At 42.2% G+C, this 27,794-nt stretch overlaps 2 protein-coding genes across 2 annotated transcripts; one reads left to right on the top strand and one right to left on the bottom strand.

The window, feature by feature from the left end:
• Positions 1–71: 71 nt before the first annotated feature.
• VPS35 (VPS35 retromer complex component) lies at positions 72–21,488 on the top strand. The gene is made up of 17 exons (XM_072346089.1): positions 72–152; positions 5,747–5,845; positions 7,291–7,387; positions 8,188–8,311; positions 9,409–9,591; positions 10,027–10,240; positions 10,872–10,955; positions 11,407–11,516; positions 13,853–13,949; positions 14,034–14,182; positions 14,702–14,909; positions 15,423–15,578; positions 16,314–16,436; positions 17,016–17,195; positions 18,312–18,551; positions 19,235–19,378; positions 20,581–21,488. The coding sequence occupies exons 1-17, from the start codon at positions 150–152 to the stop codon at positions 20,758–20,760; spliced, it is 2,391 nt and encodes a 796-aa protein (XP_072202190.1). The 5' UTR covers positions 72–149; the 3' UTR covers positions 20,761–21,488.
• A 136-nt stretch (positions 21,489–21,624) lies between these two features.
• LOC140257091 (histamine H3 receptor-like) lies at positions 21,625–27,485 on the bottom strand. The gene is made up of 3 exons (XM_072346091.1): positions 26,400–27,485; positions 26,160–26,326; positions 21,625–24,094 (listed from the first exon to the last, which is right to left on the bottom strand). The coding sequence occupies exons 1-3, from the start codon at positions 26,653–26,655 to the stop codon at positions 23,216–23,218; spliced, it is 1,302 nt and encodes a 433-aa protein (XP_072202192.1). The 5' UTR covers positions 26,656–27,485; the 3' UTR covers positions 21,625–23,215.
• Between the last annotated feature and the right edge of the window lie 309 nt (positions 27,486–27,794).

The raw sequence follows: 27,794 nt of genomic DNA, 5'->3' as shown, positions 1-27,794 counted from the left end.
TCAGCCCGCAGAAATGCGCTTCCTCGGCGCCGGCCAATGGAAAGGCGGCCGCGCGACGGAGGGGCGGTGCGGCGCGGGCGGCGCAGTCACATGACGGCGCGCGACGCTGCGGGGTGTTGCTGCTGGGGGCGGCTCGTGGCGGCGCGACCATGGTGAGGGGCGGCGGGTCCGTGCGGGGCGGGTTGGGGGGGCGGGGGGCGCCTCGGGACCTGCCGGTGCCCTGAGGGCGGGGGTCGGCCGCTGAGAGGAGGCCTGGGGTCGGGCCGGGCCTGGGGGCTGCACCCCGGGAGCGCCGTCAGAGGCTGCGCGCGGCGGGGCCGAGCGGGGGAGGCGCGGCGGGGTCCGGGGGGTCTGAAGGCCGCGAGGCCGCTGCACGGCTGAGGTGCGGCTGAGGTGAGGCGGGGCCGGGCTGGGCCGTAAACGGCGGCGTGAGCCGCTGCGGCCGGGGCCCGGGGCAGGCCGCTCCGGAACGGCTGTAAATGCTTATGAAGGAACCTGGAACTGGAGCTTGGAATAGTGCTTACCGAGAACGCTGAGCAGCAACAAAAGGACGGCTGTGCTTCCTGGCAGAACCCGAGTTTAGTGTTTCTGTTCTGCTGTTTAATGTAAGCACAGTCCTCGGCTGCGTGTGCTATGGCGTCTCTGCTTGTTGATCTGTCCATCTGCACTGTGAACAGCGCTGGCTGTGTCTGCACAGTGGGGCACGGACAAACTCTGTGCCACGAATCAGCTAAAGCAGAGTTGTGCAGTCCCGGGGCTGCTGGGGCAGCTCTGTGTTCTGAAGTTGTCTGTGTGTTGGAATGGGTTTAATGCTGCATCCTCCTGGGGGGTGTGTGTGGCCGTGAATCCTGTCACAAAGGGAAAGTATTGATTGGGTAAAAGAAAACGCGCAGCGTGTGCAGATGGTCTGCCTGCCGAGTGAGTGCCGTGGGTACCTCATGGCTCCCTGCTGCCTGTTACTTCCGTGTCTGCTCTCTGTCCTCGTCTTGCTGGTGCCCTGTGGTGTGCGATGGAGGGAGAGCAAGACCAGCACTCTGTTGGGGCGGTCCGCTCTATCAGATCGGGCTCTGTTGCTGTTTGTAGTGGCCATGCTCAAAGCAGAGTGTTTGAGTACCTTATACTAGAGTGCTGTTTCTCGCAGCTGTCAGTCAGCTCATGAATAAGCAGCACAGCCCCTTGATTCCTGTTAATTGCTTGTGCCTTCTTGTGGAGGTAAATGCCATCTTAAACACGTGAGAAAGGTTGTATTTTCTGTTATGAGCGTTACAGGCTCTGGAGTTGCAGAGTAATGCTTCCAATATGAATGTATAAATACAAAATGCTTGTGCTTTCTTTTAGTTAGTGCTAAGCCATGCTGTGATGCTCACAGTAATCTGCTGTGTGTGCTCAGGCTTCATAGCTAGGCTGGCTTTTGTCCGGATCTTCTTCTGCAGCAAACCTGGTGTCTACCTTGGGTAAATGCTCCTGTTACATGGGCAGCGATAGGATGGTTGGAGTCCACATGAAGTTGGTAGGAGGTAAAGAAACTCAGCTAAATCTCCTTTGTTGTGGTACCAAGCACGGGCATGTGAGCAAACAGGAGGAAAAGTCACATGGAATATGCTGAAAGCACGTCTAAGGAATGATGCTTCAAGTAGATAAAAAATATACTCGAGAACAGGAATGGAATCTTCTCCTTGGTTGTGTTATCTACGCCCTGCATCCAGTGTAAGGTGTGTGCATGGCCAGAGCACAGACTGCTTGGTAGGTTCTGCAGGCTTACCTTGAATTCTGTTGTGGTTTAATGCTCTCCAATTCTTTGGAGTGCTGCAGTTTGTTGGACTTCAAAACCATCAATGCCCTGATCTGGATTTTTAGCCACCTCCAGAGCACTGCTAAGCCTTTAATATATAACAGACTGTATACTGCTGTCTTCTCATGGAAATGAGTGCTAGAAAGCAAGTGAATTATACGCTGTAGGTTTAATGATAACTTTCTGTGCCAGCAGTAGCTGTTACTATCAGAACGTATGTGTCCAGAACCATGTTTGCAGTACAGTTTACAAGCTGTCTTCCAGGTAAGTGGCATTACCCAGTGGTCAGTCAGGCAATATCCTTTCAAGCTAGTTTGGGGTTTAATTTTTTTTCCCCCCAAAAGTCATCTTACAGCTCACCAGCAGCAAACAGGCAGAAAGCAGTTTGGGGTGTTAAGACTCACGCATTTAAGTCAGACTGTCTGCATAATTGCTGAGAATTGTTATCTTATGTTTATGCAGTAGCTGATATCTTACTGTGCTTAGTGCTGAGAAGGGAGGTTGCTTTGTGCCTTGATTCAGAGCTCTGCTGCTTTTCTTCAGCATCAACGTATCTTCTATTTCAAGGTTTTAGGCTGGAATAGGATTCCACAGAGCAGTTGCATTTCTGGCAAATAACCCTTGGAACTAATGCCTAGTTTCCTGCTATAAAGTGGAAGGTACATAACCGGCTCTATTTGCCATCATATCTGACACAGCAGCTGGTTCCCAGTTTGACAGCAGCCGTGCTTCCTCAGACTTCAACTGCATGTGTCTGGTACTTGGTAGTAACCAGCTCCCGTGCAGAAGTACCACGTGCTTCTGAAGCTTATTGCAGTAGATAGAAAAGGATACGCTGGTATTTTCTAGATGTCAAAGTCAGAATATTTAGGAAGGAGCTGGAACTTGTGTGGTAGTGCTGCTGTTTAGATGTTTGCCCCTTTCAGAGGCCGTGCTGCTGCAGGCTGTGCCCCTTGGGCTACCTCGGTTATGTCTGTTGCAGTCAGGGAAGGTCTTCTTGCCACCTGTGCAGCTGTAAAATGCTGTGGCTGCCCTTTCTTTAGGCACAGGAGTGCAGTATCCCTGTAGTGAAGGCATTTGTGTAAAGAACAATCGCTTGCCAGCCTTCGGATCAGAACTGATACGAATGTAATGTTACACTGTCTTGAAAAATGTGATTCTCTTGTTGTAATGTGGAAATGCTTCTGTGACAAATTCAGTACTGTACTTATCTCAGCCCCAGTGTTAAATAAAGTGTGGGACCCTGTTGATCTCATTTAGAACAGGAATGGGAACGCTGTGCGTGTCTTCTGTTGATGCATACGGAATGTGATGCGATGCTGACTCTTGTTCGTTTTAATGGTTAAAACTGGGTCTGACGGCGTGGCTCCAAAATGCCTTTACTTCTCCAGCTCTTTCTGAAGAACAGGTGTGGTTTGCACGTGAGGCATCGAGGTCGGTAGCAGTGGGTCTGTTAAGCAGCAGTACGAGCTTGGGAGTGCAGGGTGCGATGAGCTTTCTGGCAAAGACATAACCCAGCAGGATGTGTGATGCTTCACTGTTGACTGTTCCACACTAGTGCCAGCACTGTCAGCTTCTGTTCCTTCCGAGTCAGATCTGTCGTTGAGCTTTATTTATTCCAGGTTTTAGTGGAAAGACATAATTACTCAGAGCTTTTCTAGAGTTTGTAGCTATGAGTTGCTGGGAGGTACGGCCACCTCACTGTGCTGCTCTGCCATATGCTTCAATGCTGTGTGGAAGGCCCATGCTTTGCAGTAAGTGCAGTCACTCTGATTAGTAGGGCTAACTTGCTCTGACAGAATAGATCTGTTAATTGGTTGTTGTTCATGGTTTAGCTGTTACTGAAGTGCTGAGTTACAGGGAAAGAACTTCCACCCATGTTCTGCTGCTCAAAGCGAAGCTGTAACCAGGGTTGGATCAGAGCAGCCTTGACTTTTCCTTGCTGAGGGCTGGAAAGGGGTGGAGATTCACCACCTGTTGAGATAGGACCAGGGCACAAACACAGTGTGTAGCACTGCCTTTCGTGTAAGCGGGATGGTAGGGAAAACACACAGGAGAGGTTGTCAGTGGCTCTTGTGGGGGAGGCTGCAATTACAGGATAAGAATCAAGTGTAGTGGTGAATGTGGGAGAAAGGAAGAAAACATGGGTATGCTGCAGTGCCCTATAACTATTACATTGGTGTTAAATTTAACTTCCCTAATTTAATTGAAACCCAAATTAAAATCTTGCCCCTTAGAAGATGCTTATGGGAACTCCAAGCACAGCATTTGAGAGAAATGAATACTGAAGATATTGGTTTTAAGAATATCAAGATGATGTAACTGATGGCCTTTTAGATTCTTATCAAGGTATTTGGTTACAGAGAGGAGACCAGGAGTCTTCTGAACACAGTGGAAGAGAAAGGGAACAAGCACAGAGAGTTGGGAAGTTTCTGAAGCTGTGTGCTCAGAGTACCAGCTGCAGGGTTCTCTGTGTGCATAAATGGTATTTCTCAAGATCAGAGAAGGTGCAGTTGGGCCACAGTATCAGTGCTTCCATCTCTGATGAGAATTGTGGGGTGCCCTCTGAAACCAGACCCCAGGCTGAGAGAGGCTGGGGGAGCTCTAATGAGGTGCTGAGGGCTGGCCTAAGTGCTAGCAGCGTGGTGGTGGTTCTTTTCTGGGTGTTAGGTTTGGGGAGTGCTACTGAATGCAGTGTGTGAACTGCTGGGGGCACTGCGAGGAAGCTGGGCATGGCTTTGGGTTGAAGTAGACTTGAATGTGGTATGTAATGTAAAAGAAGGAAGCTCCGCTGACCTCATCGATCTGGCAGAGGAAAGGAGGCAGCTGCAGAAAGAAGTGCATGTTCCAGCTGAGTGGGGGGATGTGTACGGCTGTAAGCAATGGATCTAATCAATGTAAAACGTGCAGTATGACCCCTGGAAAGGTAGATGAGTTTGCTTTTTGTGTTGAAGGCTCGGAGTGTTCTTATTTGAGGAGAAGCAGAAGGAAGAGAGTTGCTGAGGAAGGTAGGGGATGTGAGGAAATGATGATCCTCATTTGGTTTCTGTTACCTTCTTCCAGTCATCTCTACCTTCCATAAGGGGGAAATTGTACTTTATCCTTTGCTCTGCTTATCTGAAGCCAGGCCTCAGCAGAGCTGTGTGGCTTGGATAGCAGTTAGCTGATAGATTGCGAGCTGTGCGTGCAGAACAGGATCTGTATGGTTGTGGTCTGTGCTTCATGCCTTGCTTTCATCTCCTGGCAAAGAGTAATGATGTTTGCCATCAGTGTGGTGAAGTCCTTGTGTTCTTGTGAACCTTTTTCTTGCCAAATACTCATGTTAGATTTTTTTACCTGAAAATGCTGGTAAAGGATGGAGAAGTTGACTGTTCTACCCTCTTGGCTCTGTATTTTAAGAAATAACAATGCTCATAGGCTGTCCATAACTCATCTTGTCCCTGTGCTCAAGTTCTCATAGAATGGCTTAGGCTGGAGAGGACCTTGAAGACCATCTCATTCAAACCTCTTGCTGTGGGCTGGTTGCCGCCCACCAGTTCAGGATGCCCAGGGCTGCATCCAGCCTGGCCTTCAGCCCCTCCAGGGATGGGGCAGCCACAACCTCATTGGGCAATATGTTCCAGCACCTCACCACCCTCTGAGTAAAGAATTTCTTCCTTACATCTAACCTAGGTCTGCTCTGTTTAAGTTTACCCCTTGCACGATCACTATCAGACCATATAAGAAGTTGCTCTCTTCAAGTACTGGAAGGCTGCGTTGGGGTTTTCCTGGAGAAAAGCAAGTTTTTGCAGAGTAAAGCGTTACCCCTTAAATAAATGAATACTTAGTTATTTGACAGTTCTTAGTGGTCAGGTTGCAGTAACACTTGTACTGTATTCTAAACTATGGGAAAACATGTTGAATCAAATCATAGGTACATTCATAAACGTCGTTTTGTTCTGTTTTTTCTTCCAGCCAACAACACAGCAATCTCCTCAGGATGAACAGGAAAAGCTCCTGGATGAAGCCATTCAGGCTGTGAAGGTGCAGTCTTTCCAAATGAAGAGATGCTTGGTAAGAATGTAACTTAAAAATGCAATGAAGCTTCCCGTCTGCTAGGAGTAAAACAGTAAATCAATACTAATCTGTAGTGCATTGAGGGAACTTAACCGTTTGTGTCTTTGTGTTAGACCCTTTGCAAGTGAATGAGGTAGATACTAAACGAGTGAGCCAGTCCTCAGTATTCCTTAAATAGTCATTTGTACCACAGTATTTGACAAGATAAATTATAAAGGTGCACCTTCATTAGTTGGTGCTTCCATTTGAGTCAGCCTAAACTGAGAGTAAGCCTACCAGTTGTTTCCAGAAGTGTGCTGCTTAAATGTACTCTATATGGAACTCTGCGACGAGAAACTATTCTTGTCAATCTTCAGTGTACTGTTGCTTTTTAACTATAGTCTTTTCACGAGCTGTGGACTGTGAGGCTAATGTATTATCTGCTGCAAAAGAGAACTTTCAGAGGGACTAATTGTAGACTGCATAAATTCTTTTCTAACTGGAGAACATCTTTGACTAGGGTTTCTACTGGGATATTTAGCTTGAAACTGTAGCCAATGCAGACCATGGTATAATCATGTGAATGTTTCTTGGCTTTGAGAAGCTTAGCTTTGTGTAGAGAACTACTTCAAGAAGCTGTTTAAGGTTGCAATGACAGAACTTAATTATATGTTTTCATCTGTCTGGACAAGCTAACTTTGTGGTCAGATGATAGTAGTAAGGAAGTCAGTGCCTCTTCCAGTTTTCTGCTGTGTAGAGTACTTTGGAAATCATGGAAGCAGGTGCCTCTGAGCCTTCCACTTCTATTTGTGACTGAATAACAATTTTCTAAGTGTATAACCCTAGCAGTTCCATCCACTCTTCTTCAAAATGTAATGCCATTTTTAGTGATGCATTCAGTAAGTACATATAGGTGGTAGATTGGAAGCTTCTTGTATCCTGTGTTGCTAAGCAATCATATCCATTGTAAGCACATGCTGTGTACAACTCTTGCTTTCAGTAAGATGTTGTTCTTGGGTGAGGGGGGGACACAAGAGAAATCAAACAGTGACTCACACTGGCATTATGTTTGTTCTGTCTGCTGGAGGTTTCTTCATGAGATCTGAGAAAACAGCAGACCTGATGAGTTAAAAGTAGTTCTGTTTTGCCTGCTGAATAGAACTTGAGTGATGGATGAGGATTTCTGAACAGGAGAAATATTTTTAAATAATATAATACTCTGTTACTATGTCTATATCTTAAGCCTTCTAGCTGCCTTCAGCTAGAGAGGGGAGGGGGGGATGTAATATAGGCTGGATACTAAATTAATTGAATTAGAACTATAACTTTCCTGATGTTTGGATAGTTAACATTTGCATGTTTTTTTAGAAACCTATGCTTTAAGTTGTTTTGTTTGTTTGTTTAAGTTCTCTGGTTTTCTTGTGTTATTTGTGATAGACCATTCTTTTCTTCCTCCTCTAAAGGACAAGAACAAGCTCATGGATGCTTTGAAACATGCGTCCAACAAGCTTGGTGAGCTGCGGACTTCTATGTTATCTCCTAAGAGCTATTATGAGCTCTGTATCCTTTGAAGATTAGAGGAACAAGTGGTTGAAGTGCTGAATTTGGAATGAAATGTTCACCTGCTCTTTTTGTGGTTTGTGGTTGTTCAGTTGTCATCTCTTTTCTCACATTTTTGTTAGCACTTCTACTCTATTAGTTATTTGAATGTATTGTAAGAATATTACTCACTGTTTGAAGTTCTTTTCCCTTTGGTATGAAGAAGGTCTGTAATGTTTTTTGTATCTTCCATTGTGCTTCTTTAGGAGTCTAGTTCAGTAACAATAGCACCTCTATAAAAAGTTGTGCTTACTGTATGCTACCCAAAAATATCTATAAAGCCAACTTATTTTGCCTTCTTGTTTTCATAGAATCGAATTCTAAATCAAATGCTGTTATCTATGTACTTGCCCATGTTCTTGTACCTGAATGACAGGAAGCTTTTCATGAAGTTTGAGGATTGCATGTGAATATATCTGAATATTGCTTTCTTTGGGCCTGCTGATGAGGAGGACCATGTAGTATGCCTTTACTTAGTCTAGATACTCTGTTTCGTCACATTCACTTGTTAGCTGTTTTAACTGCTTCTGCTTCTTACTCTTTTCTAATATGCAAAGAGTAGAAATTGAAGTTTAGGTTTATTTAGCACACTTAAGCCAGTAGTGGTGAATTTTTCTGAAGTACTACCTACTCAGGCTTTACTTCTTTGAAACCTGTGATTGTATTTGAACAGCATCTTTACTCTTTGGTGTGATTGAGCAAATTTCTCTCTAGGTCTGTTGTAGATGTTTTGTACTGAAATCCTTAACTAAGAGAACAAGACATGGCAATTTCTGATGAGCTACACTACTTGGAAGTCTACCTGACAGATGAATTTGCCAAAGGAAGGAAAGTGGCAGACCTTTATGAGCTAGTACAGTATGCTGGAAATATTATTCCAAGACTGTAAGTGTGTATATATTTGGTATTTTCTTAAAGATGCCAGATAATGGTCACGCTCTGAGTTCTGATAATAGACTGTGTTCTTGCTTGACAGCAAGACTTGTTTGTAAATACTACATCTGTGTATCTCAGGTGGACTAAGATGAGATTTAGGTGCAACTTCAGAAGTTAGGTTGTTCCTGCCAAGATTTCATTTTTGCATGTGATTGAGATGGAAGCGCTTTGCAATAAAGCAAACTTTGGGTAAAGAGCTGGTCAGCAGAAAACTAACCAAGTAGTCCATTCTGCTCAGTGAGTTGAACTATACAACTAGTATTCTTTTTTCTGTTACCTGTTAAGTAACTCGTAGCTGAGGATCTAGCTCTTTGAGCTACACACAGAATGGGTGCTTTGTAAGCATCTGTCTCCTAGTCTTAAGTAACAAGTGTGAGAGGAGGAAGCTGAATTGCTGTAGCTTTTAAAAGCTTAGTCTTTCTAAATGTAGCTTTTAACTTAATATGTTAGAGGTAATACTGAAGGGCTTATCATTACGTTAATCTTGCAGGGTTGAGGCTTCTGAATCAAATATGTGCATATTCTGAGGATATTCTGAGCTGAAGGGGAGTCAGCAAGTATGCTGGTGCACAAGTCCTTTGTATCTTGCATGTTACTTCTACTGTTTGCTTAATTAATACAGAGATGCTGAAGGGCTAAGTGCAGGTTTTGGGGATTTCTGAGGAGTGCAACACTTTTTTTGTGCTAAACTACAGTGTGAAAGAGGTTTAATGCTTTACCTTTATACGTAGCCTTCCAGTCCTGCAGGGTGTTGTAAGTATAGACAAGCAGTGATTCACAGCTCTATGCTGTGCATGTATACGTTTTTTGTGTAAAGAACTGCAATGAGGTGAATCAGCTTTTTTAGACTTGCCATGTTCTGTAGCAGAGGAGAGCAGGAGTTGAAAGCTGGCAAAATATCTGAAGTTTTGGTACCCTGCTACCTGGATGTCATTTAACTGCTTTCTGCACTTTGGTAATGCTGTCAGGGTTGAAGTTAGCTGTTGCCTTTAAGTGTGGTATTGTGTTATTTTACAGTCTGTTATTCTGTTCTGTGCCTTTTGCAGGTATCTCCTAATAACAGTAGGTGTTGTATATGTCAAGTCATTTCCACAGTCCAGGAAAGATATTTTGAAAGACTTGGTGGAGATGTGCCGTGGAGTACAGCATCCTCTTAGAGGCCTCTTTCTTCGCAACTATCTCCTGCAGTGCACCAGGAATATTTTACCAGATGAAGGCGAGCAAGCAGAGTAAGACAGGATATAACTTTGAAAATGAGTGTTTTTGAGCAGAACGTGGTTATGTATGTGATGTGGCTTTTTCAGGTTTGAAAGAAGTAGATATCGTTTGTAGAATGGTTTGGGTTGGAAGGAACCTTTAAAATCATGTAGTTCCAACCCTCCTGCTATAGGCAGGGACATCTCCCTGTAGACCAGGCTGCGCAAAGCCCCATCCAGCCTGGCCTTGAGTGCTTCCAGGGAGGATGGAGCATGTGTTAAAACTTAAAATTCTTTTCAAAACTGAATTCTGTTAATTTGGGAAGGGAATTCTTAAGGTTTCCTTATTTGAGAATGTGAACTGTTCTTATGAATGTAGATATTCTACCATGTGCTTCCCCAACCTTGTCTCTTAAAATCTGGGTGGACAGAAAGCTTTTCCTGTTCCTAACCTATTCTCAATTGCAGTGAAGAAACCACTGGAGACATCAGTGATTCTATGGACTTTGTGCTGCTGAACTTTGCTGAGATGAACAAACTTTGGGTGCGGATGCAACACCAGGGCCATAGCAGGGACAGAGAAAAGAGAGAGCGGGAAAGGCAGGAACTGAGAATCCTAGTAGGAACCAACCTTGTTCGCCTCAGTCAGCTGGAAGGTGTTAATGTGGAACGATATAAGCAGGTAGGATGACTATCCATGCTTTCCAACTTGTGCTGCTTTTTCCCCATGTGAAACCAGTTTGGGCTTCCAGATGAGCAGCTTGGGAAGAGTTAAAGTTGTGCTAAAAGCTTGGTAATCATGGTACTTCTAGAACCACTTTTCACTTGAAATTCAGAAAGTTAGTGAACCTGTGATGTGTTGAGAAGCTAAGCTAAAGACACCACTCACGCGCTTTTCTTATAAGCTTTTTCAGTAGGGTTGGCATGATGTTTAGATTTCATTTTACTGATTCCCATAATAATAGGTTGTAGAGATGTATGTATAAAACATTCTGTGGTAGACTTTACAACTTCTAAGTTATGCTTTCCAGAGTGTTTGGAAAGAATTGTTTGTTTCATGAAAGGATAGCTAGCAAAACTAATTCTTGCTTAAAAAAAGACTTGATGTTTTGAATTAGCATGATGTGCCAAAAGGACGTATGTTTGGGAGTAGAAAACTTTTTCTTTGAACACTGGGACTTTATCAGAAAGTCTTTATATAGAGGAAAAACTGAGAAGTGTTAGAAATATTGCTCTGCTTAGATTAAATGTATCTGTGAGCATTCTGTGTGAGGACTGTAAAAATGCTACAGGGCTGCTCTTCTTATTTACAGATTGTTCTGCCTGGAATATTGGAGCAAGTTGTAAACTGTAGAGATGCTTTAGCTCAGGAGTACCTCATGGAGTGTATCATACAGGTGAGCTACTTAAATTCAATTGCATTATTGGTTTTGAACATGGGGATAATAATTTATGTGCTTTTAGTCAGGTTCAGAGTATACTTCTTTATGAACTGGAAAATTCCTTCAATGGGACTCTTTCTCATTGGCTTGATGCATACTACTTTTCACTAGGTGGACAGAGTGGAGTGCTATCCATTTTGTGCTCCTTCTGTTGCAGAAGCTATCTGAGCAGCCACGCTTGCAGTATGAATTGTGATGATATGTAGTCAGGCCTTCAAGTTACCAATTAATCTTTCATTTTTTGTTTTACATACTTGGTAAGACAGGATCAGTTTGGGAAACCCCAAAACAGTCATAGGACTGCTTTTAATATGTGGCTATTTGCTTTTCCATGACTATTTTGTTTTACTGCTGTGTGATAGCGTGATAGTCAGTTAATAACTTGATTACTGATCTAAAATTTCAGGTTTTCCCAGATGAATTTCATCTCCAAACATTGAACCCATTTCTCAGAGCTTGTGCTGAGCTGCACCAAAATGTTAATGTGAAAAATATAATAATTGCTTTAATTGACAGGTAAGTGACCGGGGTTGTGGAAATTGGCTCAGAATGAGGTTTGTTGTGCACAAATCTTAGCATTTGAAAACTTGTAGTTTTTTGTGTTTTATTCATATTAAACTTTACTGATTCTGTTTTTATCATCCTTACTTAAGACTGTGAAGAATATTATTCATATGGTTTCTGTTCTTTGGACTCTGCTTTAGCAGCTTCTAAAGTGTCCTACTTTCAAGGACAGAGTAAAACTTGATAAGCAGGTGAAGCCAGGGAACAAGTTATTGACCAGCTTTGAGTTTCTGAGGTGGAATGGCAGCAGTATTCTGCTCTGACAGCCTCTTCAGAAAAGAGCTGGTAGGAAGCAGAACTACTTTCTTGATTCTTACTTTTGTGGAAATAATGCTTATAACTGCTTGTGCTGAACTAAAATATTGAGGAATCTAAACTGGTGTTTTAATTTGTATCCTGAGTGGAACCAACATAGATGACAGTGAGTACCTGTGCTTTCTTACTTTCCTAAGTGCAGAAAGATGAACTTAAGATCATAATCTTAAAGCCTCAAAAAAAAACCTTGCTTTTGCACACCAAGTTACACCTTTGTGTAACTGATCCATTCATACCACCGTAGGACGTTCAGTTACTGTAGGAACCTCTTGCTAGATTCTTTACGTTATCAGGTAGCAATGTAATTCTTGCATGGAGGCTTTTATTTTGTATGTGCTGTCACATTTATGCAGAGAACTTGAACAACTTTGGTATTGCCTCCCCACTAAGTTTTCTGTTCTTTGTCTTACAGATAAGCAAAAATAAGGAACTGAGTGTCAGTGAACCTGCTGTGGTCCTAGGCAAATCAGTACTGTGTTGGCTGCTGTTAGTGTCTTCTGGAGCCCTCTTATTCAGAGATAGGATAAGAAGTGGGGTGGTGTGATTATCTTCTGTAATTTGGCAGCTTTTTTAGGACTAATGTTACTCCAAGTGTTGGAGGATAGCAGTGTTATCAGTTCTTTCAATCAGTCCATGTAGGGAGGATCTTTTGTTTAGTTTGCTGCTGTTTGGAACAATTATGCAGTTCAGTACTGTGCAGTTATGACTTAGATGTGTTCCACGCAGGTTGTGCAGGTTGCATTTCTCATCTTGATCTCTGGCATGAGAGAGTTGAAACTGGACTTGAGCAAAGCAGAGAAGCTGGTGAAGCTTTAACCTCTATTCCCATAATTCCCTTTCCTGTTTAAGGAGTCTTTCTGAAAAGACTTGTTGCTTTGGGATCTTTTTTGACTTACTGTGCCATTCACAGCTTTTAATTATGCTGCCATCTGCCTGCAGCATGATGGTATTTGGAAGGTTGTCAGCCTTTACACTTTAAGTTGTCAAGAGAAATTGTCTTGTGCCTTTGAGAAAAGGCAGTGATTTTCCTTGGCTTTAGAAAACCTTCTTGTTACCAACCCAACAAAATGTGAGTAGTTGAATGTGTTTTCCTTGGCAGTGAGTTTTTTTGGTGCCTAAGCCTGCTCTTACGTATCTTTGCTTCAGATCAGAAGTTTGTTAAGAATTGGAGCTTTTAAACTCTGTAAGAAATAATCTTAGGAAAAATCATCTGCTTCTAGTTTTTAAGTATTTTGTAGAATTTTCTGTAACTCAGAAAAGAACAATCTCCTAACTATTAGAAAGCAAGAGAAGCAACGTTAAGCTTTCTTCAAGTTGTAGCTTTAGTCAAGTGTTAACTTCCTACAGTGATAATTTTTAGTTTTTATCTGATCTCTGCATAGCTGGCGGTTCACCTTGGTTCTTCTTGTCACTGATTGCAATGCAGCAAAATTCCAGAAGATGTTGTATAACTCTCTCTTAACTTTGCTTTTTTGGTAGAAAAATGTCATCTGCTCCACTTCAAATTTACTTTGAACTTTGCTCTTCACAGACGGTAGACATCCCAGACACGTTCATCTGCATTTCTTTTGGAAGCAAGGAGTAGTTGAGTCATAGTTCAGTTCCTCTCCCTCCTTCCTCTGGAGACTTTTAACTGAAAATGCTATTGGATGTTTAACACCACTGCAGAACATCTGCTGTTCCATCAGGCTGCTCTGTAATTTTTTCTGTGCTGGAAGGAACAGACAATCAACTGCTAGGTGAAGAGTACAGACTATGAACTGACCTTGTTCTTTCTTCATCTTGCTGTCTATCAGCATTCTTTTCTAGGACAGATACTTCCTAGCCTCAGTGGTTGATAGTGGCCTCTGACTCAGATGAATTTCTGTTTTGTTTCTAATAAAGCTTGCATGCATACAAAGAAAAACAAACCCAAACTTTTTTTTTTTCTGCTTGTCTGACTTGTCTGGGTTTTTTTTCATTGTTGTTATCAGGTTAGCTTTATTTGCGCATCGTGAAGATGGACCTGGTATCCCAGCAGATATCAAACTGTTTGACATCTTTTCACAGCAGGTTGCTACTGTTATACAGGTATGCTGGGAATTCTTGCATGCAGTCTGTTCTTCCTGCCAAGTTATGTGCTTTTGATCAACTCGGTGCTGTCTTAAATTTCAGTCTCGTCAGGACATGCCCTCAGAGGATGTGGTGTCCTTGCAAGTTTCTCTCATTAACTTAGCTATGAAGTGCTACCCAGACCGTGTTGACTATGTTGATAAGGTGTTGGAGACAACTGTAGAAATATTCAATAAACTTAATCTGGAACAGTAAGTAAATATTATGTTCTTTCTGGAGTAGTAGTTGCCCTCAAATCTTGACTTCTACATCATATTTTTGTAAGATGAAGAGGAATGGTTTAGATTCCACATCTTGGTGCAGTAGCCAAGCTGTGGAAGTTCATGATAAGCTACAGTGGGGGAAAGTCTGACTCACTGGGATTTACTCGTCTTTGCATAAATCTTCCCATGTAGCTGTGCAGATGCGCAGTGTTTATGCCAAGCTTTCTGTAGTCACTACCTATTCTTTCCCTTACAGCCCTTCAGAGTTTTCGTTTTGCCGAATTTGCAGCCACAGTCTGTTCCTGCTGTCACTGGTTTTACAATTTGTAATTCCCACTGTATATCCCAAAGAGCAAGATACTATTTTTGATCCTTTATTTTTCTGATCTTTGCAGTGGGTTGCTTCGGTGTTATGGTCTATATCAGAGTTGGTATTACGGCAGACTTAAGTCTGCCTATGTATGTGAACTAGTAATTAATTGTGGTCTCACATGTATTTTCTTTTAGTATTGCAACAAGCAGTGCTGTTTCAAAGGAGCTGACCAGACTTCTGAAAATCCCTGTTGACACTTACAACAATATCCTGACAGTTTTGAGACTAAAACATTTCCACCCCCTGTTTGAGTACTTCGATTACGAGTCCAGGAAGAGCATGAGTTGTTACGTGCTTAGCAATGTGTTGGATTATAACACAGAAATTGTGTCCCAAGAACAGGTATGATAAAAGCTTGCTTACATGAAAAATTCTGGGTATCTAAGCTACTGTTTGAAGACTTGAAAACATTCTAAGGGATCTCATGCAGGGTGTGCTTAGATTCTGTTCCTCTCTCTTCCCTATTTTATTAGCCCAGGTTTTATCTGGCTTGGTAACTTTTCTGCCTGAGTTCTCAAATATCGCATCTTTACGTATCTTGTCTATCTCATCCTAGAAACTACTTCTTAAGGTTGAACAAAGACCCTGATTTCCCCCTTGAAGTTTGGCCTTTTACCTGAAGAAGGCTTAAATGGTACTAATAAATCTGAATTTTCTCAGTACAGTTATATTCTGTCCCTCTATGCAGAGAGGGACTCTTCAGCTTGTAAGGCAAGTAAGTCCTAAAGCATCAACAATTAACATGGTTTTTAGTACTTTGCCAGTGCTATGAATGGCTGTAAAGACACTTCCAGTTGCTTACAACTTATATTCATAGACTACTTGACTTTAAACAGCTTATGTTGCCTTTAACAGGTTGATGCTATCATGAATTTGGTATCCACACTGATCCAGGATCAGCCAGATCAACCTGCTGAAGACCCTGACCCTGAGGACTTTGCTGATGAGCAGAGTCTTGTGGGAAGATTTATTCATCTTTTGCGTTCAGATGACCCTGACCAACAGTATAAGGTATGGCATTTAGTGCTTCTGAGTGTTTGTTCTGTGAAGTGTCAGCTTTGGTATTATTATAAAAGATTTATTGGAGCTGGAAGCTTGAGTATCACTGCTCTGGCAGTACCAACTCAATACACAACATCATGCAGAAGTGTAAAAAGCTGCTTATTTAGAAGTAGTGTGTTGAGGATTCAAAAAGCACTTGTGAATTTAAGCTTCTGACTCTGAGAGATAGTAATTTGGATGTGGATCTGTTAATCTGGTGTAATTCAGTTAACCTTCTAACTGCTTCATATAACCATCTATCTCAAAAGCATCAAGAGAAATTTGGATCACTTGTTTTGTTAAACTTAACTGCTTTAGAGTTTTCTACAGGCCTTTCTGTAGGAAAGGATGGTCCTTTATTTGCAGTTTGTGATATACTGATGCAGTTTTTAAAGAGCCCAGGCAACTTCTGTCTCACCACCCAATCTAGGATGTATCTGTAGTTAATATGGTATTGAGCATTGCCTGCAGCTCATTAAGCAGTTACAGGAATATGTTTTGTTGCTCAGTGCACAAAATAAAGATACTGCACAAATGTAATTCATGTTAAACAGCTTGTATGTCTTCCCCACTGCCCATAAAATGCTGTTAACTTACCTGGTACTGACTCTGTGTCTTCCTGCACCACGCAGTGCAGATTATCATAGATGCAAATAATGTGAATTTTTAAAGAATTCTCTAAGCTTCCACTGCTTCTGTTTTTAGATCTTAAACACTGCTCGAAAGCACTTTGGTGCAGGTGGGAACCAACGTATTCGTTTTACGCTGCCGCCTTTGGTTTTTGCAGCATACCAGCTTGCTTTTCGCTACAAGGAGAACTCCAAAGTGGTGAGTTGGCCCCTGGATGTCTTTAGCACACTTCACACTTGTTTCTTTTTGCCTGCTTCTTTAAGAGGAGTGGGGTGCATTTTGTCTGGCTGCAGTTAATAGTGTGTAAAAGCTTGATGTGGAATGTTAGTGCTTTTTTTTCCCCCTTGAGGCAGACTGCCCAGTCCTCTGCTGACTGCACTCTTCTAACTACTGTTCAAGTTACACTAAAGCAACTATGCTTCATTTTGTTTTGGCTTTTTTTTTAAAATCTCTTTAATGCTTTCTAATTGAAAGTAGTAGCTTAAACATGCATTTCACCTTATTGTGGGGTTATAGTGTTGAGAAATAAAATGCTGTTTGTTAAAAGCACTCTTGAGATTGAATGTCTTGAAACTCTCTTGTAATTGCTTTGTTAAGACCTGCTGAGCTCCATGCAGTGCTGCGAGGGCCATGTATACTAGCCCACGTTAATTTCAGTAATTGACTGGCATCCAGAAGGGACCAGACTGGAGCACTTAACAGATTTTGCTACAATTCAGATTCTTTTCTCTTATAGCTATGGCCCTGTTCAGACTTTAACTTGATTTACTTGTCTAGGATGACAAATGGGAGAAGAAGTGCCAGAAAATCTTCTCATTTGCTCATCAGACCATCAGTGCTTTGATTAAAGCAGAGTTGGCAGAGCTGCCTCTTCGTCTCTTCCTACAAGGAGCGCTGGCTGCAGGAGAGATTGGCTTTGAGAATCATGAAACTGTGGCCTATGAATTCATGTCCCAGGTAAGTGTCCAGCTGCTATAAGCACAGGACAGTGACACCTTAAATTTGATTTGGATCAGTTTTCTGAACATTGAAAATCCAGTGTGATTAAAACGTCAAATATTGCAGCTAATACTATTAGGTAGAAACTCCTAAACTTCATTCTTGCTTCCCAGGGTCCTGTGAAATTGAGCTCTGTTGATACTATTTTGAGTACTCAGTCTGACAGTGTGCGTTATGTTGCAACGCAACCATATCCTCATGCAATTGGCTTGCAGGAGCGTGGCTTTCTCAATGTGAAATGCTTCTTCGTTGCTTTTAGGACCATTCCCAGCTCCTGTTGTTAGTATTGTACTGATCATAGGTGCTCTTGAAAGGTCTGTAAAATTTGTGGTGTTCACAGCTGTCATGCTGGTCTTTACAGATAACCATCTTTTTGTTGAAAATCATAAAATAATTTTGAAGTCTGCTTTACCTGTAACTTAAGCCTTTTTCCCCCCTGCCCACATTTGATGAAGAACTGACTTATTAATGCTATCCGGATTACAGGCTTTGTCCTAATCTTTCCTCTAATACTGCCACTAATGCATGTTTTTAAACTGAGTCACTGATAGTCCCTTGTATTTACTCACTGTGGATCAGTGGCTATTCTGACACAGCATGATTGTGATGGACCAGTGTGCCAATTGTGTGCTTCTATTAGAAATAATGGTTTGAAATTTTTTTTAGTGGTATGTTCTTCTCTGAAAGCTCTTTATCCACATGGCAGCAGGGCAAACGTTTTCCTTACCTACCATGTAGTCAGTAACCTACCACTGCTGTGCTGTTTTGCATTTTGAAGAACCTTGTTAATAAATATTTGTCATTGAAGTTCCTTATTTGAACAGATGTTTGAAATAAGGAGAAACTTGAATCTTTGGTTATAAGAGAACCATACATGTTTTCTATGACTGTTTAAATAACTGTTTCTTGCGGGACACGTTTCTAGTCTGTAATTTTGACTTGATGGTGACAGTCTCTATGAAATATACAAACATAGCCAAAATGCAATTGGACACTTTCTTGTGTCATTAGCAAGTGTAATTTTTTTATATTGTTCTGAAGCAATAATTAAGGTTTTCCTTCTCCTCTGACTAGGCTTTCTCTCTGTATGAAGATGAAATTAGTGATTCAAAGGCACAGCTGGCTGCAATCACGTTGATAATTGGGACGTTTGAGAGGATGAAGTGCTTCAGTGAGGAAAACCATGAGCCTCTGAGGACTCAGTGTGCATTGGCAGCCTCTAAGCTCCTTAAGAAACCAGACCAATGCCGGGCTGTGAGTACTTGTGCCCATCTGTTCTGGTCTGGTCGAAACACTGACAAGAATGGAGAGGAGGTAAGAATAAAGGGGCACAGCGATGCACATCCTACTTCAGTAATGTAGCTGTGCTTTCGTTCAGAATGCACTCACTTCTAAAGTGAACGCAGTGTTGTGATGCAGGCTTGGCTGGAATGTGTCCCAATATATGAAGACTCTCAATCTTACAGTGTGCATAGATACAGAATTAAAAAACCCTCAAACTTACAGGTGGAAGTACCATGCAAGATTTTGTGATTGTCAGGTAGTTTAAGGCTGGCTCAGAGCAATCTCCTGCATTTTACACGTCTATATGGTTGTTAGCACATGAACCTCATTCATTCCAAGGTACAAATTGTTGAATTCAAAAGTAAAAAAGGGGTGCTCTTCCCAAATGTGCTGTTGTACTTATAAACATCTGTTTGAAGTTTGCTTCCCAAGGTATGTGTTAGCATACGTATTACAAAATTGAATTCAGTTTGATACTTGAAGGCTTTCAACAACTTAGCAGGTAGCTTACCCAAACTGTTACAATTGAGAAAGGTACAGTTTTATGGTAGGTTGTTCTTCAGTTTGTGTAGTTCTCTACAATGGTTTTTGTAGTGCACCACTGTGAAATGCTTTTTGTGTGTCAAGGGAAGAGATATTGGTTCTCCTTGTTCTATTTCTTTTATTATATCATTTTATTCTTGTATTTCTTGTAACTTTATTTTTCCTTGTAGCTTCATGGAGGAAAGAGAGTGATGGAGTGTCTGAAGAAGGCTTTAAAAATAGCAAATCAGTGCATGGACCCTTCTCTGCAAGTCCAACTTTTCATAGAAATTCTAAATAGATACATCTATTTTTACGAAAAGGAAAATGAGGCAGTGAGTAAAAACTCATTAAATCTATTTCCTAACATCTGTATTCATGTATACCCCTATGTCTGCTCAATGTGCTAAACAGTAATACCGCGTGGTCAATTTTTGGTATGCTAGTAAAATACAGTGCTCTCCACACTGTAGAGAGAACTTCTTTTTTTACACGGGAAAGAAAAACAGTTGTAATCTAGTCCTGAGTTTAAATTGCAGGACATGTATACATCTACATCTATTAGGTCAAAACTGACTACAACTTAAAACCTTACTGTATTCTCATCTAACTTCAGAGGTATTTAAATTAATATGCATTAGACAAAATGAAATTATTAGATCTATTCAAAGTCAGTGCTGAGAGAGCCACAAAAGATGGGTGTAGCCTTGAATCTCAAAACTGGTGTGATGTCTTGCATGCCAGCCTAAGTTTTGCACTTTGCATCTGAGATAGCAGTTGCAGCATACTCAGATTTTAGTCATCATGTAGCTTGTAAACTTCTGGAGTTCCTATGCTACCATTTAGTAGAGAGCAGATGTTAATAAATATCATGTAATTCTAAGAGAAAGTATGAAGAGATTTTAGGATTTGCTAACTTCCAGCAGCTGAACTAATCTCCAGCTACTGCTGTAGTGTTGGAGATGTTGGATCTGTAGATTGAGGCAAAACACTATTCCAAAGCACCTGAGCTCACGTGTAAGAAAAGTCCCTGAATAGTGGCAGTCTGCAGCATGTTTTGTGCTGTGGTGTTCTGTGTAATGCTGGACTTGGTGCCAGAGGCAGCTGTACTTTCCTAAGCTGTGACTTGGTTGCTAAGAATAACTTGATCTGATCATCCTGACTTCTACAAGAGGCAGGTTGTCTAGACAGTCTGATTGTGTGCTTCATTTGTTTAAAGTTATTAACATTTGTAATGAATAAAGTGGAGAGAAATACAGTTAAGTTACAAATCTATAGGTTTCTTCACTTGAGGGGCTGTTTGCATTTGCTGGAGTTGGTGGAAGCTTTCACAAAATTCTGGAACCTGAAGTATTGTGCCTTCTAGGAGGAGTGAGAGAAGGTGCAGAGTCCAGCAGTTTCTCTGCATATGTTATCAATAATAGAAATGTCCAAATACCAAGACAAGTCTGTCTTTAGAGAAGTCAGTTAAAACTAATGTTTATGTGTTATACAGAGGTCCTGCCAATTACTTTGGTGTTCATATCTTCTCCTACAGGTTACCATTCAAGTTTTGAATCAACTGATACAAAAGATAAGAGAAGATCTTCCAAACCTCGAATCTACTGAAGAAACAGAACAAATTAACAAACACTTTCACAACACACTGGAGCACTTGCGTCTGAGGAGGGAATCACCAGAATCTGAGGGGCCAATTTATGAAGGTCTTGTTCTTTAAAGAAGATACGCACTGTACTTATTTCTTTTCATTTACATACCGTATGGTTTTTGTTTTTGTTTTTGTTTTTTTAAGATAGATTCATAGATTGTGCCTTTCGGAAATGTCAAGTTAACATTCATGTGCTCAGTCTGGCACTTCAAATGCTTGTGTTTAGTACTCTAACGAATTTGAGAGGTTGGACCAGCAACTACAGGTTTCATCAGTTAGCATGAATGAATCTTTCTTTGGAATCTATGTGACATGGTAGGGCTTTTCTGTTTTTGACTTCTCTTGTCTGTTTGCTGTTGCTTCTGTGGCGCTAGAGTTCTAAACTGGCAGTGACTGTCATCTGAAACTGTGATCCTTACAGAGCATCAGACTTCTGGGATTATTGTATGTCAGGTTCTGCTTGTGCTTTTCTTTTAATGCAAGTGAAGACTAAGTGTAATGTTTTTCCCTAAAAACTAGAATATATTAATGCATGTTTGGAGAGTTTTAAAATACCATGTTCAAAAACAGAAGTTATATTTTGCATATTAAGGCTCTGTGACATTCAGTGAGAGCCAGTTCTGTGCACAGGGCGTATTTATCAAGATAATTTTGTTCCAAATAGTATAAAAATAGAGAAATTGCAATCTATATAGATATGTATAACCTTCGTTACTGTAAATTTAGGGGAAAATGCATTACACAAATTCAGTATCATGATTTTTGCACCAGTGAAAACAATAAAATTGCTATTAACACCTGTTGTTTTGTCTGTTCAGAGCCCGCTTTAAACCTAGTGCTACCTTCTGATAAAAGCAAAGGGACATCTGCTTTGAAGGGACAAAAAAACAAAGGCGTGGTTAACCTACACGAACTAAGGAGGGGGTGCTAGCTGTCCTGATGTAGACAACTGTCATCCAAAACCAATTTCTGCTGGAGGGTGCCTGTTCACACCTCAGAGTGCTTTTCTGACTTGAGAGTGGTAGAAAATCCTACTAGATTCTAGGTCTGTGCTAACCAGATGTGTGGCAATGAAATGATGAAGCTGTAGAAATGTGAGTGGTAGAACAATTTCCAATGGTATGTGAAGACTGATCTAGTTGTAGGTTAATGCCATTTGCTGAAAACTTTGTTGAAGTGTTGCTTCTTTACCTTAACTGATGGCAGTGTTCTAAAGCTACCTGACTGAGCTTCCTCACTTCTTGAGTTGGTCACTGTTATTAAAATGGCATAGGCTTCATTGGATGAATTGTCTAATAATTTAGTGTCACTGCGTTTTTTTGAAAATGATAAATATTATCCTAGGGAACCTAAGATTATAGAGAAGATTAGAATTAGGTGGTTGCTCTGCTGGTTTGGAGGTGGAGGAGGAATGGAAGGAATCTAATGGCCTCATTTGATTTGTGGTGTGACTTAAACTTCTGAATACCATTACTTGTATCTGTTGACGCTGTCCCTTGTTTAAGAAAAAAGTTAAAGCAGATTCTTTGTTACAAATTATCCATAGTAAAATGTGATTATCATGTTCATGTAGATGCATCCATATGATTGGAATATGCCCTCTTATCCTAGAATACTTGTGAAACTAAGTTTAATTCTTAAGGTAACTTATAACTCAGGAATTACTTTTTAATAATAGTTTTGTGGTTTCGGCTGTAGTTCTGCTAATGTTATAAACCAGTGCTTATTTCCATATGCTTTTGGTTAAGATGACAGTCGTAACTCTTTCACGGTTTGTAATTATCTTTATTGAAATTTTACAAAATGAACTTCATCATTTGTGAGCTTTAAGGTCAGCTGTGCAAACATGCTTTTTGGCAGCAGCAGTGTGGGTGACTGTGGCTGTTCAATAGCTGTGAATTGTCCTCAGAATTATCTGTAAAACTGTAGAATATGCTACTGAAGGTGGAAACAAATTACCTTTTCTACCCAAGTCAGTGCTCCTTTATTGGTATAGTTGTTCAGCTTTTCTGGTAACCTGACTGTTCTGGTACCTCTTGTTCTGAGCTTTTCCTGGGTACCATAATTTAGTTAGGGATTGGGGATCTCCTCCCCAAAATACATACACTTAGCGGCTAAGACCTTGAAGACCTCACCAAGTGGCTGGGGGTAAAATATAACAAATCCAAACTAACAATTAAATTTCTTACCGGTATTAACTTAGAAATATTAATAGTGAGACACTTCCCAGTTGTTGGGTATGAGCTTTGCGTTCCCTTTTTGTCTCTTCAGTGCTAGTGCATCCTCACCACAAATTATACTGTAGGCAAAGCCCCTACGAGCTTTGAGAAATAACCTTTATTTTCACTGATGGATGTTTCTGCAGCTATGCAGATTGTATCCTATACATTCCTGGATATTTACTCATTGGTGTTCCCATAAATGCTCAGTGCACGGTGCATTTAATATTTACAGATGAGTATTGGCCAGTTTTTGTTCCCACTGAAAGCAAGATGTACTTACTGACAGGTGTCACGGGTTTATTTTACATAAGAATGTGAGGATGAATTTTAACTTTTCCTGGGCACAGGAGTTTGGTAAAGGCTTTCCTGAAGCTCATGTGGCATAGTGGGTATAGAATAGGATTAATGGCTGAATTCACCCACAGAAGCCAAAACGAAGTCTCATAAAGTGAATGTAACACACAGTGCCCATGGCAAGCTGCTCTGATGATCATTAAAAGCGTATACGGTGCCCAGCACAAACCAAACACACTGACAATGATTGCTAAAGACTTTGCTACTCTTTTATCTCGAGAAAGTCTAAATCTGTTTGTCATGGCAGTGTCTGCTCTCACTGTGCTGTTGCCTGTATTTTTTGTCATTTTATAGAAACTGTTCCTGTGAGGCTTGGTCTCTACATCCTCCTCAAGTGGTGTAAGGTCTTGATTGACATTCAAATTTAATGACTGATTGTCAGATTTACATAGGCTGAGCCTTGAAGCCTTCTGCAGGGGAGAAAGGCTGCTTGCTTTCTTCTTGTGCTTTTGTCTGTTAGCAGGTTTTACAAAAAATATGGTGTGTTCCCTTTTTTTCCCTCGGAAACTCATTTCACAGTCCTCTTGGCCAGGAGATGAGTTTTCATTTCTAAGGGATATGCGTTTCCTAATATTGAGATAGATGCTTAAGTTGAAGTATGTAACAGTGATGAAAGGTGTAAAGAATTCAATGGCAGAAGCAATCATTAGGAAATACCAGTTGTAGAAGAACTCTGCATGACATTCTCCTTCTGGAAGGATGCTTTTCTGGGCAATATGCTCCCAGCTGAGAATGGCTGGACCATAGAGAAGAAAAGCAGCAATCCATACAGCGATCATCTTCAGTATTGCATTTCTGGTCTTCCCTTTCTGTGCTCTGTAACTCATCTGAGGAAGAGAGAAGTCATGTATATTAGTGGCATCTCAAGTGGTTCCATGGGTACCTTGGAATATGGACCTCTTAGTTTTTGAAGGTTGATGATAATATAGATTAGTTTGGGGGTATGGGCTACAGGCTCACTGAAACCCATTCTAACAAACATCTTTTCTGTGGCGTTTCAGAGATACTGTCACGGTGATGGATGTGTTCTGACAACGTGCATCAGATCTTGCAGACTAGAAAATAGGTTTGTTTTGTTTTTTTTTTAAGCAAATACTCATTGCAGTTTCTAGCATTAGCTACTACTAGTTGCCTATGTTTTCTGTTACAAAAGCTATGGCACAAGTTTACAGCATATCAAAAGACAGCTCTTCAAAAATCATTAATGTGTTTTATATTAAAGGATCTAAAAATTGTAATAAATGAATAGAGTTTGCATTGGTATTCTGTGAATGCAGATCCTCGCTGCTTTGTATAGATAGCTTTTCTTAATGCAAAAGTTGCCCACAAAAAGAAATGGTGAAGAGCTTTTGTTTGCTACCCTTATTTTCATTCTGTCACTAATTATTTACAGAACTGTTACCTGCAGGTGAGATGTATAGGAGTGTTTTGTGGTCTGCAAGATGCTTTGCAGGATGAGTCATTTTCCTTTTTCAGAAAGCAGGGAATCTAAGGTGCCACAAGGGTTTTGTGTCAGTAACACTAAGTCAGCAAACCACAGCAGCAGTAGTATAGAGTAGAATCTCAAGATCATCTAAGTTTTCATACTCTAATTTCCTGGTGTACCACACAATGTTCGTATAATGAATTGGAATTCCATCTTCCTATCTCTACAGTGACTAATCCCAGGATCTTTTGACACAGTAAGTCTTTAGGCTTGTAATCTTGAATTCATGTCCATTGCCCCAGTCTATGGAATTTGGTCTCCAGGGCTTATGCTGTTTTGGTTAGGAATAGCAATACAGCTGAGGAATTCTCAGTTTGTCTGAATTGGGTCTGATTTTTGCAGTCCTTTTCAAGACTGCTCCTGAGATCAGTAACAACTTCTGTAGGAAGTCTGAAACTTTCACTGAGAGAATAACTTAGAACTCATTCACGTGTTCTCATATTGCTCTACCACAACGGACAGATGCTGTACTCTTTGCTTTGGAAGGGATTTTTATATGGAAGATTTATTTGAAACGTTTCAAAGAGGCTGAACTCTATCATTTATTATAAACAGTTTGTTTCTAAAACCATCCAGTCTCTATATTTATACTGTGTGCATAGTCATGAGTGTGGCTTACAAAAGTAAAATTCATGGCTAATCAGAACTTAGAAAATAAAGGAGCGTTGTGTTGACTATTTGAGAATTAATCTTTTCATTTCTCCCTGTTGAAAAAATAGGTGGTGAAATGCTAAGCTACATATAAACAGTTTAAGTGTTACATATAAACAGTTTAAGTGTTGTTGTTTCTTTTAACTATTTACTGAGAAGTTATTGTTGCCTCAGTGTGATTTACAATGAAGGTGTTTTCCAACCTAGGTAATTCTATGATTCTATGAATGAAGCTAAATTTGTTTTAACAAAATACAGGTGAAACAGTGCTGAACAGCCACAAACTGCTTGTAGAAGAATGAGACCTAGTGGCAGAGATAACGTGTTGTTTGAGCGCTGTGGAAGGGCTTTAGTACCTGTTGCAGAGCCCTGCCTTTACTGTAGGCTGTCAGTAGGTGCGTTGCTGTGTTCTGAAGGAATGCTCTGTTGCAGCCAGGTAGTGATTTTTTTCTTTTTAAGCTCTTCTAAGGTGTGACTGCAGAAATAAGACAACTCTGCTCTTCTAGTTTCAACAGCAGCATGTACAGCCTGTGCCAGTTTCTAAAGCAGCATAAAAGCGAGAAGCAGCTGTCCTTTCTGCCAAAGCCAATTGTTCCTACACCTGCTTCCAGAGCAGAGTGGGTGTATTAGATTGCTCCCATCTCCTGTGGTGTCTGAGGAACACGAGGGTCACCCAGGCAAGCCCTTCCTGCGTGGGCATCTCTGTGCTAACCCGCGGGGCGTTCGCTGTTTGTGTCCCGGAGCGCAGCCCTTACCGCCTTGGTGACGGAGATGAACCTGTCGAAGCTGATAAGGACGATGTTGAAGACGGAGGCGGTGCACACCAGGTAGTCCACCACCAGCCACAGCTTGCACAAGCCCCGGCCGAGCCTCCACTCTCCCGTCAGCACGTAGGGGATGTAGAGCGGGATGCAGAAGCCGCCTGCGGATACAGCCGGTGGTGACACGCGCGGTACCCCGCGCTACCCCGTCCCTCCGCCGGCCCCGACACTCACCCACCAGGAGGTCGGCGACGGCCAAGTTGAGGAAGAAGAAGTCTCCCTGGGTGCGGAGCCGCCGGTCCACCACGAAGGCGAGGATGACCAGCGCGTTGCCCAGCACGGTGGCCAGCACCAGCAGCCCCATGAGCGCCGCCAGCAGCGCCGCGGCCGTGCCGGAGAAGGGCCCCGCGCGCTGCCCGTCCGCCGCGCAGACACCGCCCGCTGCCCGCGGGGTGCCGGGCGGGATGAGCCACGGCGAGCCCTGCCCCATGGCTCGCGCCGCGCTGCCTCTGCCGCGCGCCCCGCGCTGCTCCTGGCGCCGCCCCGGCGGGCGGAGGGAGGGGCCGGGCGGGGGTTCGCCCCGAAGGGACGGCGGCAGGGGAGCGAAAGCGGATCACCGACGGGCGGCCGTGGCTGCGCGGTGCCGGCTGTGCCTTTTGTTCGGTGGCTCGCGCCCTGCCCCGCACCTACGGATCCCAGGGTCCCCGCCGTAACCTTCGCTGAAATCAGCCGCTGGTGAGCTCTGTCGTATGAGCGGCAAAGTATTTGTATAAATCTGCCGCTTGAAATAAGTTTCAGGAGCAATCACAGCAGCTTTGTGAAGAGAGGACGGTGGGTGCGACGTCAGGTAAGGCGAGAGCGCAGCTCTGTACCGGCTGGTCCCGCTGTGCCTGAGGTGCCGCCTCCCGAGCGGCCCGGCCTGCTGCCTGGGGCTGCCTCGGGCCTTCGAGCGTTGGAGGTGCAGCTGCAGGGCCCCACAAGAGGCTGTGTGATGCCTGGCAGCAAAACGTTCTTCTCACTTGTCTCTAGCATCTCCCTAAAGCAAAACAGTGAAGCTACCACAGTGAAGCAACAGGAACTTTTAGCTTGTTACCTCAGCGATTATTCCCTTATCTGAGGACTATTTTTCACTTTGTTTTGAGTCGAGTTTTCAGTATCCCATTAACTTGAGTCAGGGCAGCAGCAAGCTTGTAGGTAACTACTGCTGTCTGCTTGTGTGGTGGTGTGAAAAAGATAAAGAGGCAGCTAAGAGACACAACAAAGAGAAGTATTTCCATCACCAGGAAAGCGTGGGACAGACAATTTCTTCTTTAATAATCACTCTTAAATGGACATTTTTAGGTGTTTTCTGCTGAATTACATTGGATTTCCTTTAAGAACACCAGTTCCTGGGAGAAGAGCTTCCCTTCAAGGTGCGTGTTGTAGTGGTGTGGGTAGGTTTAGGCATAGTGTGGGCAAAAAGCTCAAAGCACACACAGGTGAGAGGAGAGCTGAGGCTCGTTGTTCCCATTGTCAGAGCAGGCTGTGCTGGATGGAGAGTGCTGTGATAACGAGGCCTGGCAGGATGAAGTACAAGAGCATGAAGAGCTCTGTATAAAATATTTTTATGTAAGGCTGAGTTGTAGACTT

Source organism: Excalfactoria chinensis, chromosome 11, assembly GCF_039878825.1.
Source record: "Excalfactoria chinensis isolate bCotChi1 chromosome 11, bCotChi1.hap2, whole genome shotgun sequence".
Taxonomy (NCBI): Eukaryota; Metazoa; Chordata; class Aves; order Galliformes; family Phasianidae; genus Excalfactoria; species Excalfactoria chinensis.
This window is presented reverse-complemented; position numbering and strand designations above follow the sequence as displayed.